General features: G+C 41.4%; 1 protein-coding gene across 6 annotated transcripts in view; it reads right to left on the bottom strand.

Moving 5' to 3' along the window:
- XPA (XPA, DNA damage recognition and repair factor) overlaps positions 1 to 15,202 on the bottom strand; it is a 182,921-nt gene that overhangs the window by 23,508 nt on the left and 144,211 nt on the right. For 4 of the 6 annotated variants that reach the window (XM_057720167.1, XM_057720165.1, XM_057720166.1 and 1 more), the window contains one exon: positions 3,123 to 3,233. In XM_057720167.1, coding sequence (XP_057576150.1) covers positions 3,123 to 3,231 — 109 coding nt within the window. In that variant the 5' untranslated portion in view covers positions 3,232 to 3,233. Of the gene's footprint in view, positions 1 to 3,122; positions 3,234 to 7,167; positions 7,463 to 15,202 lie in introns of those variants that run through there. The other 2 variants (XR_009051178.1, XM_057720163.1) reach the window with 2 other exon arrangements.

Genomic DNA, 15,202 nt, shown 5'->3' with positions numbered 1-15,202 from the left:
TCCTTGGTTAAATTTACTCCTATGTATTTTATTCTTTGTGATAAACAGGCAATTGTAAATGGGACTGTTTTCTTAATTTCTCTTTCTGATAGTTCATTAGTAGTGTACAAAATGTAACAGATTTCTATATATTGATTTTGCTTCCTGCAACTTTACTGAATTCATTTATTAGTTTACATGTACATCTCTACATCCATACACATATACATGTTTTAGAAATCATGAGTTCACATTGATAATGCCAATTTTAATCCATCCCCACAGGGTTGGATTCTTGCCTTCTCCCATTCTGTATTTGTATGCCTTTTCTTCCACAAAGAGAACCCTGGCTCCCAACATCAAGAAATATATTCATCTGCTTGAGCCAATAATACGTCTAAAATAGTTTCAAAATTGCTTCATTCATATCACTCTATAAAATGAGTTCAGGAATTCTGTGATTTCCTTCTTACCCCACCCACCTCAAACTGAGGATACACTGTCAAATACCATGCTCATAAATATCTGAACAAGTTTTTTCTGTCCTCCCCCTCTTCAACATGATCATTTCATTTGGAAAAATCTGTCCCTTTGTTTGTTTGCTTTTAGGTTGTTTACTCCTTCCATCAATGTTAATTTAACTTTTTAAAAATATGTTACCTTACTGCTATGAATCAGAGAGCTGGACAAAAGTTTACCTCCAAATATACTCACTGCAGTAATAATGATTAGAATACAGGAAAGAAATAAACAAAACAGCAGCATTTAAATGAATCATGGTACAGCCATCAAATGGAGTATTATGTAGCCATTAAAAAGTTCTGAAAGAATATTTAAGAAACAGGGAAATGCTCTTAATGATATTTTTATAAAAGAAAAATATTACATTCTCATTCACAAAAGTCTTAAAGACAATGCATCAAAATGTTTGCACAGGAAGTTATTGTTTAATGGGACAAAGTTTCAGTTTTGGATGATGAAAAAATTCTGGAAATGGATGCTTGCAATAGTTGCACAACAACATGAATGTACTTAAGGCCACTAAACATATGCTTTAAAAGGTTAAACCTGGGACTTCCCTGGTGGCACAGTGGTTAAGAATTCTCCTGCCAATGCAGGGGACACAGATTTGATCCCTGGTCCAGGAAGATCCCACATGCCACGGAGCAAATAAACCTGTGTACCACAACTACTGAGCCTGCACTCGAGAGCCCAAGAGCCACAACTACTGAGCCCATGAGCCACAACTACTGAGATGTGCACCACAACTACCGAAGCCTGAGTGCCTAGAGCCCGTGCTCTGCAACAAGAAAGGCCACTGCAATGAGAAGCCTGCAAACCGAAATGAATAGCCCCCACTCGCCATAACCAGAGAAAGCTCGTGCACAGCAACAAAGACCCAACGCAACCAAAAATAAATCCTTTTTTAAAAAAAGGTTAAAATTGTAAATTTTATGTTATGTATATTTTATCACAATTTTTAAAAATAAATAATTTTTTAAAAAGACAATATGAACAGTAACGTCAGTCACTGTTACATACTATTCTCTCCACATGGTTGCATCCCCTGCAGTCCCAGAGTACACAGTGGGTTTAATTATCTAGACCAGACGTTGTCAAAGTGTGGCCCCTGGGCCTGCTGCATCAGCATCACCTAGGAACTTGTTAGAAGCAAATGCCCAGGCCCTACCTAAGACCTACTAAATCAGAAGAAGTTCTAGGGATGTGGCCCCGCAATCTGTGTTTTAACAAAGTCTTCCCAGTGATTCTGATGAACCCTGTTCGAGATTCTAAAAGCATCTGATAGGCTCTGTTTTATAGACAGCAAAACTTAATGACCCAAATAAATTATTTTGATTTTTCTCAGCTATGTTGCAGAAATAGACTGTCTTTAAAATTAACAAAGAAATCCTTGGTGGAGGCATGCTGCAAGGGGTCCAGGGGACACTGCCCTCAGCAAAGGACAGAGTGACCAATAGTTAACGGTGAGTCTTCATATCCATACAATCGTAAGGACTTTACAGATCACTGAAAACAATGCTTTCCCTCCTGGTGCAGGCTTTTTCTACAGTATCCTGCTCAGCTGGCCTCTAAATCTCTGAACCCCTCCAATGCTTTCCTATTTAGAAGCAGCACTTCACATGGTTAGGCTCACATGATTTATGTGCCAACACTCTGTTTAGTACAAAGTATACGTTCATTATACTGGGCTAGAATCTCCCTCACTATAATTGTCACGCACTGTTCCAAGTTCTGCCCTCCAAAGCAAATCACAGTAAGTATAACCTGTCTTCCACAGAGGAATACTTCTTACATTTGCAGGCAGCTGAATTGTTTCTAGGTTAAACGTAACCAGTTTTGACAACTGTTCCTCACATGCCAATTTCAATGTTTTCCATTTTGACCATCCTGCTTTGGACATATACACCTGTCAACAGCCCTCATAAAATATGGCACCCAAACTGAAAATAAATATTTTAATCCTTTAGGTCTCAGCTTCTGAAAACAATAGTTTAGACACACACAGACTAGAACATGATCATTACCCACCTTGATGAATACACAACACTTCTAATGCTGCAACCAAAACTGGAATATGCTTTTCAAGCTGTTATATTACAGTACTGGCTTCAAACTTATGATCAAATAAAACTATCTTTTTCAAAGACTGAAAGTACCCTTGTCCAGAGGATGGATGGATATAAATATATGTGACTTACCAAAACTCTAACCTTAGGTAATAGTTATTATTCTTTTTATGGCAGTCCTCCCTATCTTATACTTTACAGACCACTTTTTTCCTTTAAACATAAATAAAAGAAGGTCCTAAATTTTACCTCTTGCATTCAACTCGCTCATTTCAGCCTATCAAGATAACTTTAAGTATTTATTCTATCAGCCTTCCTATTATAAAACAGAGGGCATCAACCCTAAGTACACAAACCACATGTTAAATAAATCATTGCTAAATTTGTTTAATTTTTAATCTACTAGCAAAACTGCCAAATTTCATCACTCTTATAAAGCCAACCTGCTCACTGACTAGACTCAGTGTGGCATTTTTGAATATCAGTTTGCAAAGAATTATGCATGTTACTCAAAATGACCAATCTAGGCATCTATTTTCTGAAAACACACTTTACCTGGTTGATGAACAACTTTTCCAATTGTATGTTCGTCTTCCTCCTCCTCTTCCAGAATAAAGCCTCCTCCAGTGTCGATTATCTTTGGGGCTGCTTTTACATTAGCCATGCCTACAGAAAGTAAGAGTGGTCAACAAATAAACTAGGTAAGCCCTTGTGCATAAACGGGAACGTTTAAAAATTTAACATATATCCAACAAAACAAGGATGTCCACTATTACCATTTCTATTCAACATTATACTGAAGGTCCCACCCATTGTGCTATGGCAAGAAAACAAGACAGGCATAAAGGTTGGAAAGAAGTAAAATAGTATTTATTTATACATGATGTGATTATGTATATAGAATATCCACAAGAAACAATTAGAATTAAGAAATAATACCTAGGAATAGATGTGTAAAAACCTCTATACTGAAAACACCACTAAGAAATCAACGTCAATTCTCCCTAAATTTACCTAAAGGTTCAATATGATCCCACTCAAAACCCGAGCATGTGTGTGTGCATGTGTGTGTTGGGGAGGGGGAGGAGTAATGGGAGCTGACATGCTGATCTAACATTTATATGTAAATACAAAGAACACAGAATAGCCAAGATAATCCTGAATAAAACCGGAGCATTTACACTACCAGATTTAAAGATTTACTACAAAGCTTCAGTAATTATGACAATGTAGTACTGAAACAAAGACAAACAAAGACACCAATGTAATAGAAGAGAGTCCTGAAATAGACCTACACATATTTGATCACTTAACTTACAACAAAGGCTCCAAGGCAATTCACTGAGAAAAAGATAATATTTTTAATAAATGGTGCTAGGATTTATGATAAAGGTACTATCACAAAGCAGTGAGGAAAAGATGGTCTTTTCAATAAATGAACTTTGACTCTATCTCATACAATATACACAAAACAGTTTTTAAATGGATCACAAATCTTGAAAGCAAAAGGCAAAACAATAAACCTTCTAGAATAAAACACAGGAGAATAACTTCATGAACTTGAGGTAGCCAAAACTTTCTTAAACTTGACACAAACGTATTAACCATAAGAGAAAAATTGCTTAATTGAATTTGATTAAAGCTAAGAACCTCTATTCATCAAAAGACACCACTATGAGAGTAAAAAGACAAGATGCACATTGGGAGAAGCTATTTGCAATATGTATATCTGACAAAAGACTCATATCCAGAATACATAATGAAATTCTATAAATCAGTAAAAAACAAATAGCACAACTTAAAAGAAGACAAAAGACCTGGAAAGAAACTTCACAAGTTAAGATATGCAAACAGCCAGTAACCACATGAAAAAGGTCTCATCACTAGTACTTAGGAAAATACAAATTAAAACCATAATGAAATACCATCACTCCCACCAGAATACCCAAAATGAAAAAGACTGGCAATACCAAATGATGAGGATGAGGAGCACCTGAAACTGTCATACATTGCTGGTAAGATTTTAAACTGATATAATCATTGTTTGGCAATGCCTACTAAAGCTAAATATACATCTCTCCTATGACCCAGAATTCCAGCTCTAGGCATATACACAATAGAAATGAGTGCATATGTCTACCTCATATAAGACATATACAAAAATGCTCACAAATGTTTTCCTCATAATATCCCCATACTGGAAACAACCCAAATTTCCATCAAAAGGAAAATAGAAAAACTACAGTACAACATAAAAGAGTACTACAGAACATATAAATGAACAAACTACCAACACACGCAACAACATGGATGAATCTCTCAGGATAACTGTATGATTCCATTTATATGATGTTCAAAAACAGACAACACTAATCAAATGGTCAGAATGGTTGTTATTTCTGAGAGTGAGTGGCTGACTAGGAAGTGGCATTAGGGAAACTTCTAAGGTTCTGGAAGTGTCTGTACAGTACATTGATTGCTGTGGTATTGACGTGGACGTTCACACAGGTAAAATTCAGATGAGTACATTTTACACTAATGTATGTATAATTAATTTTTTAAGACAAATTTAATAGGTATTATCCTGCTAAGGCACTCCCCTTCTCTGGTCCCAATTTCTTCCTCTATTAAATAAAGGGATGAGAGTATACTAAGCCTGTTTCTACTCTTAACAGCAATTCTCATATTCTACTATATTGCCTGTTTATCTCTCTATAACCCCCATTAGACAGAGTGCTTTTATCTCTGTAATTCTGAAAAATAGTTAAGCATTCCATGAATATTTACTGACTGGAGAGAAATCAATGAATGTACCAGAATATGATCCTGATTTCATGAATAGTGTAGCAAATGATTAGAATGACCATGAGCGCAATAAGAATTAAGAAGAAAGGAAGCTGGAGTAATCAAGACCATAATTTGGGTAGGATCCTGAACAATGCCCTATCATGCCAAAAACAAAGCCCATGTTTCTCTCTACTGCTATGCCTTGTGACTTCTCCAGGCCCTTAGCACTACTCTTAGCAACACATTCTAAGCAAGTTCTTCTCAGTCTTTTTCACGGCATATGTCATAACACAGAGAAAATGAAAACTGTACAGTACACAAATAAAAGTACTAGAAAGATTAAAAATCTCAGCTAACTTGTGAAGCACGGCAGGTTGTATACAATGCTACAACACAGTTCAGTTCTTTGGTACATGCCTCAGAAATCTTACAAAATATTCATGCTACCCTGCTTTCCACTATCAGACGTTTAGTTTAATACCAGTTTATGCTCTATGTTGAACCCCTGTTCCACAGCCATTTAGTACAGATCTAGAAACTTTTATGGAATCATGAATATGAATTAATCAATGCAGATGAACAACTTTTTGTCCTGACCTAGAATGCTTCAACTTGGGAAAGGAATTTTAAAAAACACCATAAAGGATCACACCAGAAGCATTAAAAGTGGTTGAAATTTACAGATTCAATGTCAGTATGAATATCAAGACATGCAGGTAGCTCTTTTCGCTCTGCCTTACTCCTGGCTCATGAAAAGGGGTAGTAGATGACACAGCTCTGACTGTGCTCCACTGCTCACATGTGGATACAGGCTTAGGAACACACGTGCTTCACATTATAGAGGTAGTCCTGAAGAACCACATGTCAACCAAACTGTATTTCCCTGGGGAAAATTATTAGTTGACCCCAATGGAGAATTACATGAGAGACACATACATGATAGGCAAAGAGACAAAAAGGCAGCCAAGGGCTGCCCTAAGAGAAGGGGAAGATGAAATCCACACAAGAATAAGTCTTTCTTCCTAAGGATGAGAGAGATGCCTAGCACAGGAGAGGCAGCTGGTGAGCAAGGAAAGGCCCTGAACTCGGGGTCAGATGCGCCGAGTGCTAGTCCTGATTAGCCTCTGCACTTACTGGAATGGACTGTACAGTACACAAATAAAAGTACTACAAAGATTAAAAGAGCAAACCCCCCTTTCCTGTTATGATCCTCAGTTACCACCTCAGTAAAACACGGATACCAAACTCTGCCCTAATTATTTTCCAGCTTAGCTGTGAGAACCAAATTAGCTACTTAGGAAGAACGTGAAGCACACAACAGGTGCCACTCTGCTAGCCCCACAAAGGCCGCAGCTCATGTCTTTCCGCTCCCAGCACGTAGCAAGTACCGTGCGGGTTACGGAATATGCACTCAATCGCCCTGTGTTAAACCGATGAATGAGGGAGCTGGTGCAGGACCGCGACTCAGATTTTACACTGTCTAAAAGCTTTACACAAAGACCACCCCTGGGACCGGTGGAAGCTGCAGGAAGAGAGCAGAGAGGCAGGGCTGAGGCACTGGCCGGCACCTCCCGACGGCGAGGGAGGCTGCATCCCCAAGCCAAGGATGGCAACTGGTCTGCCCAGGTGCGAGGAGGAAAGGCCTGGGCTGGGCATCAGCTGTCGCCCGCTGTGACAAGGCCCGCTGAGCGGGTTCGCCCCCGGGACCGCGGGAGAGTCTGCGCGCGGACGCGAGGGGGGTGGACGCTACACCCAGGACGCGGCCCCGGGTCGGCCAGGAAGGACAAGGGGCAGGCGCCGGCAAGGCCCAAACCTCCGGTAGCCGCAGCCGCCGTCGCCGGATAAGGCCGGGCCGCCAGCCGGGCCTGGCGCAGCATCAGCGCCCGCTGCCGCTTCCGCTCGATGCTCGCCCGCATCGCGGCAGACAGCTCCACCGGCTGCTCTGAAGCCGCCGGCTCGGACGAAGCTCCCCCGGCGGCCGCCATCTCCGACCGCCCCAGAGGACCGCGGCTCTCGCCCCGCGCACGCGCATCGGCGCCCCGAAGCGTGCCAAAGGCGCCGCCACACCTCCGCCACCGCCTCCGCGCGGCCTTGCCAGCGCCGCCTCCGGCAGGGAGCGCACCTGCGCATTTTGAGAAGGACGCGGGGGAGGGAGGGAGGGGCGTGGGCGGGATCTGCGCACGCGTTGGCGTGGGGCACACCTCCTGGCTTGTAACCCGGGAGCTCCGGCGTAGACGTCAGTGATCGGGACCTGGTCATCTTTAAAATAATAATTTCGCTTGGTGGTTCAGAATATGGGCTTTGGAGTCAGACTTGGGTTAAATCCTATCTCTGACACGTGCCATCTGCGTGACCTCAGCAAGTTATTTAACCTGAGTTCAGTTTCTTCAGTAGTAAAATGAGGATAATCACATAGCCGCTTTCATGGTTGTTGGGAAGATTAGATGTAGCCTTTCAGCACAATGCCTGGCACACAGAAAGTTTCCAAAAATGATGGCAGTTAGTAGTGACAGCGGTGCCAATCAAGAGGGATCAATAGATGATTGGTCTGACTACTTCCAGCGCCTGGCCCAGGTGCACAGAGTCTCAGATTTGAAATGAGAACACCTGGGTTTAAACTCTCACTTGCTGTGTGACATCAGGCCAATGCAGCACCAGGTACCAAGGCTGGTGTACATGAGCTCTGCTACCTTTCCCTTGGAATATTTCTTCAGTGTGGATGAGCTGCCGCGAACTAGACAGTCGGTTTGGATTAGGGCCAAATCCTGACTTCCCAAAAGTGTGGCAAATGGAGCAGAAGAAACATTGTATGATTTTCTAAAAATGTATGCTTTTTCTTTATTACAAATAAAACAACTGAAGCCAGAAAACATTAAGTTCTAATTACTACATATACCATTTGGGACTAGTTTTTAGAGCAAGCTGGCACACTGAGGTTTCCCACTAATATTCAATGATTAAAGTTTGAGAAGCATAACCTAGTGGTTCTAATCTATCAATTATATGTATATTTAAGCTGGAGGACCTTATATAAAGCAGATAAACGCTGGGATCTGGTTGCACTGGAGACAGAGACCTCAAGCCATTCCTACTCCCTTTCCCCTCAGATTCCTCTTGTGCCCTATCCATTGATTTTTTTTTAAAGTGTACAATTTGATTTTTTTTTCTTATTAGTAATGTATATATGGCAATCCCAATGTCCCAATTCATTCCCCCATCCATTGATCTCATCCAGGTGATAAACTCTCAAATTCTTTTTTCTTTTTTAAAGAACTTTTATTGAGATACAGTTAACACACAATATACTGCACACATTTAGAGTGTACAATTTGGTATCCCAATCTCCCAGTTCATTCCCCCTATCCATTGATCTTGTCCAGGTGATAAACTCTCAAATTCTATATGAACCAAAAGCACCAGCAACAAAAGAAAAAATTAGATATATTTAACTTCATCAAAATTCAAAGCTTCTGGGACTTCCCTGGTGGCGCAGTGGTTAAGATTCCACCTACCAGTGCAGGGGACACGGGTTTGAGCCCTAGTCCGCGAAGATACCACATGCCTTGGAGCAATTAAGTCTGTGCACCACAACTATTGAGCCTCCATGCTGCAACTGCTGAAGCCCGTGTGCCTACAGCCCGTGCTCCACAACAAGAGGTCACAACAATGAGAAGCCCACACACTGCAATGAAGAGTAGCCCCACTCACCGCAACTAGAAAAAGCCTGAACGCAGCAACAAAGACCTAACACAGCCATAAGGAAAGAAAGAGACAAAGAAAGAAAGCTATTTAAAAAAAAAATTATAAAGCTTTGGTTCATCAAAGGAACTATCAAGAAAGTGAAAAGACAACTCACAGAATGGGAGAAAATATTTGGAAATCATATACAGGTTTCCACATCCGCTGTCCCAAAAGTAGAACATTCCTAAGAAACCTTTTGTAAGCCAAAATGGCATAAAGCAAAGAAGCAATTACCCTAGGACATATCTTGATAACAAATGTACACGCACAGAATAAATCAAGATAAAGCACAGATGCTCACAGACACAGTTCAAAGCTATGGTGTCTGGATGCTAAGATGCTGAGGGCAGTTCCTGGGAAAGGAGCTTGGTGGTGTCTCTCTCAAAGCACGCTGCCTCTATAATGGCTCACTGCAAAACAAACGTGAAAACAGGTACTAATGAAGGTATTTCGTAAAAGCAAAGTAAGATACAGCAAACTTGAAAAGTGAGGGATACCTGTATCTGAAAAGGGAACTTTTACAACTAAATAACAAAAAGGCAAATAACAGTTGTTAAATGAGCAAAGGACTTAGATATTTTTCTAAAGAAGATATACAAATGGCCAAACAAGTATGTGAAAAGATATTCATCATTAGTGAAATGCAAATGAAAAGCATCAGATCAAAAGTGAAGTGAGATACCATTTCACACCCATTAGGATGACTAGAATTAAGAGGGGGGAAAAACAGAAAATAACAGATGTTGGCAAGGATGTGGAGAAATTGGAATCCTCATACATTGCTAGTGGGAATGTAAGACAATGCTGCTTGTGGCACAGTTTGGCTGTTCTCCAAAAACTTAAACATACAGAATTACCATCTAAGTCAGCAATTTCGCTCCTGGGTAGAAAGAATTGAAATCAGGTCCTCAAAGACTGAAAACAGGCGTTCAAACAAAAACTTTTACATACAAATGTTCATAGTAGCACTATTCACAATAACCAAAAGACTGAAATTACACAAATGTCCATCAAATGATGAATGGATAGACAAAATGTGGCATATCTATACAAGGAATATAATTCAGCCATAAAAAGGAAGTGCTGCCATGTGCTACAACATGGATGAACCTTGAAAACATTATGCATTTCTTTTATATGAAACATTTGGAATAAGCAAACCCATAGTAACAAAACAGCAAATTAGTGGTTGCCAGGGACTGAGGGGAGAGGGAAAAGAGAAGCAACTGCTTAATAAGTATGGGGTTTCCTTTTGAGGTCATGAAAATGTCCTGTTGTGACGGCTTCACAACATTGTGAATGTACTATGTGTTACTGATGATAAATTTTATTTTATAATAAGTTTTTTAAAAATTCAAATTCTGGCTGGGCCCAGGCAGGTAATGGAAGTTAATGAATCCATCCAGGTGTGGGACTCTGGCAAACTGGAGTGTGAGGGCCCCTCTAAGGGAAAAGCTACTGCACAACTCCTGTGGGTAGACAGAATTTGGGCCCATTGTTGCCAATTGCCCAATGTTTGAAGAAAAGTAACTGCTTCTCAAATTGTAACGCACATACAAGTCACCTGGTGATCTTGTTAAAATGCAGATTCTGATTCAGTGGGTCCACGTGGGACTCGAGAATATGCATTTCTAATAAGCTCCCTGATGGGGCTGCAGCTCCACCAACCACAGGCCCAATAGTAAGGGTCCGGCCCACAGGTTCGCAAACTTGGAAGCACCTGGAGAGTTTAAAAAACACAGAGTCTGATGTCATTAGTCAGGGGTGGGATCTGGGCATTAGGATTTTATAAAGCACCCTTTCCCCCACCCCCATGATTCTAACAGGCAGCAAACTTTGAGAGCCAGCACCCTAAATGACCCCTCCCTAGCTCTAAGAGCCTCTGAGGCTGTGCAATATTTCTGTAGGACAAAGTAACAGTTTTCCTCCAAGGTAACCTTTTAAGAATAATTAGCCACTAGAAACTCCTCCCCAACAAAGCATTCCAAGCTTGAATACTGAAGGACATAGACCATAGCTCAGAGGCTGTACCAGCCCTGGTGTTTTGTTAACTCTTGACAACCTGTTGGGTTTTCTTTTACCAGTAACTCCCTCTCCTTGGGCTTCCTGACCTTTGTTGGCAAGTTTCGTGTAATTGGGTCTGAATTGTTAGCTGAGGCCTCAACCACGCTAAACCGAGACTCCTCCTTTGGAGAAAAGAGGAGTACATGCCCGGATCTGTACATCCCACGCAGTGACAGAGGCTGCGGGGCTTGCCTGGAGCACAGCAGCATGAGTCATCTTGGTGGTAGCACAAAAGGAAAACAGGCGAGAAAAGACCAGTGGATGTGTTCTTGCCTCTCCCCATTCAGAGTGTCGGGAAAAACCTGTGACTACATCTACCTTCCTGCTTTGTACCTCTCACCTCCCAGACCAAATGTGATCCTGGCTGAAAGAGGGGTAATTAAAGTACAAGAAGAACTGAAAGCCCTCACAGAGCTTGAAAAAGAGCAGGAAGGTAAGACTGGAAGCCAGGAAGGGGAATGAGAAATTTGGCAGTGTTTCCTGCCAAGGAAACACTTCTCTTCTCTGAGGGCCTCTTCTCTGAGAGCATTTCTGGGGTTATTCATGCCTGAGATGACAGGATGTGAACATATTTGTCTTTATTATCTAGTAAATAGTACATGTGTGAGGCTTTCTTTTTTACTTTCATTTTTCCTGATTCCTGGGGCTTTACCCCTTAATGTGGTCACTTTGAAAATCGTTGGCATAAATTCACAATAGGAGAACATCTGTGGTAATGAGCACGCCAAGGGGGAAAACTGTCTGGGACGAGGATGCAGCAACACAGAAATTACCCCGATCCCGCAGACCTAAGCTGTATTGACGTAGTAACCCAGGAAATACAATCTCTTTTGGCTGTGATTGACACTCCTGGAAAAACTTAGATTTCAACCTCCTTGAACCAAAATATAAAGGGATTGAGGCAAAAACATCAAATTAGAACTTTGATCAATAAAATGTGTGTGCAAAGGGATTTAGAAAACATCTTAGGGACTTCCCTGGTGGTCCAATGGTTAAGACTTCGCCTTCCAATGCAGAAGGTGCAGGTTCGATCCCTGGGTAGGGAGCTAAGATCCCACATGCCTCATTGCCCCCCCAAAAAAAAACAAAGAAACAAAACAAAGCCATAAAACAGAAGCAATATTATAATAAATTCAATAAACACTTAAAAAAAAAGCATCTTAAAGACTCACAACAATTTTCTTTCCAGAAGCAATAAGAAGTAGGAGGGTCCAAATGATTCAACTAAGAACAGGACCTAGGAAAAATGATTATCAGCACTGGAGGCCAAAATTCAGTCACCCACTGACCCGCAAGGGCAGGTCTTCCCGACTCTGCATTCCCCAGGTCCTGAATGTGGTCCAAGGGACCTGCTCTGTCTCCTTCCTCGGGCTCCTATGAACCTCATGTGTGCTGGTGTTGTGGCTCTTCCACCCCAGAGGTGATACCTACCTGATAGATTATCAGGTCCATCTGGAGAGCTGGGACCATCTGGTTCATCCCAGTATCACCAGCACAACGTCTGGCACAGAGTAGCTGCTCATTAAATGTTTGTCAAATTAAGTAAATAGAATGAATAATACTGAATAAACCTAGCTGGATGTCTCACCAGCACTAAAAACTCAATGTCCAAAGCTGAACCTGACAACCACCTCAGCTCTGCTTATACACCTGTGGTGACAGGGAACACTCTACTTCAGAACAGCCTGCCCCATTGTTGTCTAGCTTTGGCCATTATTTTTTACAATACTAATACTAATACTAATAATAGTAAAGACTTATATGGTGCTTAGTAGATAGCAGGTGTTTGAAGCATTTAAAATTTATTAATTAATCTATTTGTCATAACTCCTCAATGAGTATATTCAGTAATCCCAGCTTACAGATGAGATAATAAGGCACTTGCTCAAGGTCATAAACTAGTAAGTGACAGAGCTGAGTTCAACCAGGAACAGCCCAGCCCCAGTATTAATATTCTCAACCACTAAGCTCTGTCTTGAAATCAGAATGTCTTCCTCTTACTTCTCCACTAGCACTTGTTCTGCCTGAGGTAATGCAGAGCTGGGATCAGAAACCAGCTCCTTGAAATAACCTACATGGCTAACCAAGCGGCTTGAAACAGGCAGGGCTGACTCTGAAGCCTCGTCCGAGTTATTGTTGCCAGTCTTAGGGCCGAGGGAGGACGAATGTGGTCCAGGGCTCATTCATTATATGGATGAACTCCAATCTACATAACGGGGTTAGTCCTGTGGTTCCGTTTCCTTAGCTACCCCCAACAGGGGTTTTCATTTTCCTTTCAATTACCTTTATAAAAAGTGTGGTTGCAATTTCCAACCACAAACCCCTTAAATTTTATTGGCAAGGGCTTCCTCTAATAGTTGGAGTTCTGTTGAATAGGTGAACGGTTTGTCACCAGATGCACTTGTTTTTACAGTTTTTATAATGCTTGGAAATCGGCTGAGTGTCTCTGGCTTCCATCCCTTCTCTGGCCCCACTACTACTGGCCTAGTTTAGCCCCCATAATCTTTTGCCTGAACAGCCTCTAAACTGGTCTCCCAGCTTCCAGGCTGACCCCTTCTGACCCATCTTCCACTTGGCCTTACAGCTTCATCTTTCTAAAGTACAGCTTTAGGGAATTCCCTGCGGTCCAGTGGTTAGGACTCCAGGCACTTTCACTGCTGAGGGCCTAGCTTCAATCCCTGGTCAGGGAACTAAGATCCCACAAGCAGGGGAAAAAAAAAAAAAAAAAAGTACGGCTTTAACCATTTGCTCAAAACTCATCTGACCCCAAGTCAGCAGCTAATCCCCATCACCTGGTTCCAGCCACGGTCTGGAGGACTTACCTTCTGTGAATACTCATTGAAATTTATGCTTTAGCCAAACTGGTCTATCTTCTAGGCCAGTGTTGCATTCCTCTTGCTTCTGGACTATTTCTCTCCCTGCAGTTCTTTTGTTCATAAACTCACTCATTCTTTCATTTGTATATTCATTCAATCAGCAACTCGATGACACCACGACACCATGCTCCAAGCCAGGTCCTGTGCTGAGGACCAGGAATACAGAAATGAATTAATGGTCTTCTCAAGGAGCTTAAAGTCTAATCTGGATTCTTCCTGATCACATCCGTAACCATCTGTTACAATCTTATCTGAAAGAAGACTATTCCCCTCTCATTGAAGCCTTTTCTCAGTGTTTCAGCTGGAAGTAACCTTTTCCCTTCTCTGAGGCCTCATCCCCATTTCCCAAGCACCCCCATCTTCCAACCTTCTATCTTGTATTATAATAATGCAGCTAGCTTATTTCCCCTGGATGACACAAAATGTACTTCAGGTTCTTGAGGCAGAATCCCTCTGCATTCAAGGACCATCAGAGGAGCTGGCCCAGAGTGGACACCTATCCAGCCAAGGCTGCTGATAGACACTGCATCCACCATGAGTCAGGTAGAACACATCTCAGAGAGGTTCCACAGAGCACTCACGAAAGGCAGTGTCTTACAGTGTTATTAAGGTGTAATTCACATACCATACAATTTACCCATTTAAAGTGTACAATCAAATCATTTTCAGTATATTCACAGTTGTGCAATTATCACCAGCATCTATTTTAGAACATGCCCATCACCTCAGAAACAAACAGCATACCCATCACCAGTCATTCCCCGTGTCCTTTCAAACCCTCTCAGTCCTAGGCAACCACTAATTTGTTTTCTCTCTCCATAAATGGGACTGCCCTGGACATTTCATATGAATGGAATCATACAATATGTGACCTTTTATGTCTGGCTTCTTTCACTTAGCATAATGTTTTCAAGGTTCATCTATGCTGCAGCATGTATCAGCATTTCAATTTTTAATTGCCAAACTACACTCCATTTTATGGATATACCACATTTCATTTAATCCATTCATCAGCTGATAGACACTGAGTTTCTTACACTTTTCAACTATTATGAATAACGATACTATTGATGTCTGTTTACAAGTTTTTGTGTGGTTATGCTTTATCATATCTCTTGAGTAGATACCCAGGAGTGGAACTGCTCAATCATATGGTAATTCTGGGTT

Source organism: Hippopotamus amphibius, chromosome 2 (genome assembly GCF_030028045.1).
Source record: "Hippopotamus amphibius kiboko isolate mHipAmp2 chromosome 2, mHipAmp2.hap2, whole genome shotgun sequence".
In the NCBI taxonomy this organism is placed as follows: Eukaryota; Metazoa; Chordata; class Mammalia; order Artiodactyla; family Hippopotamidae; genus Hippopotamus; species Hippopotamus amphibius.
The sequence above is the reverse complement of the archived record's forward strand: the minus strand, read 5'-3'. Positions and strand labels throughout refer to the sequence as shown.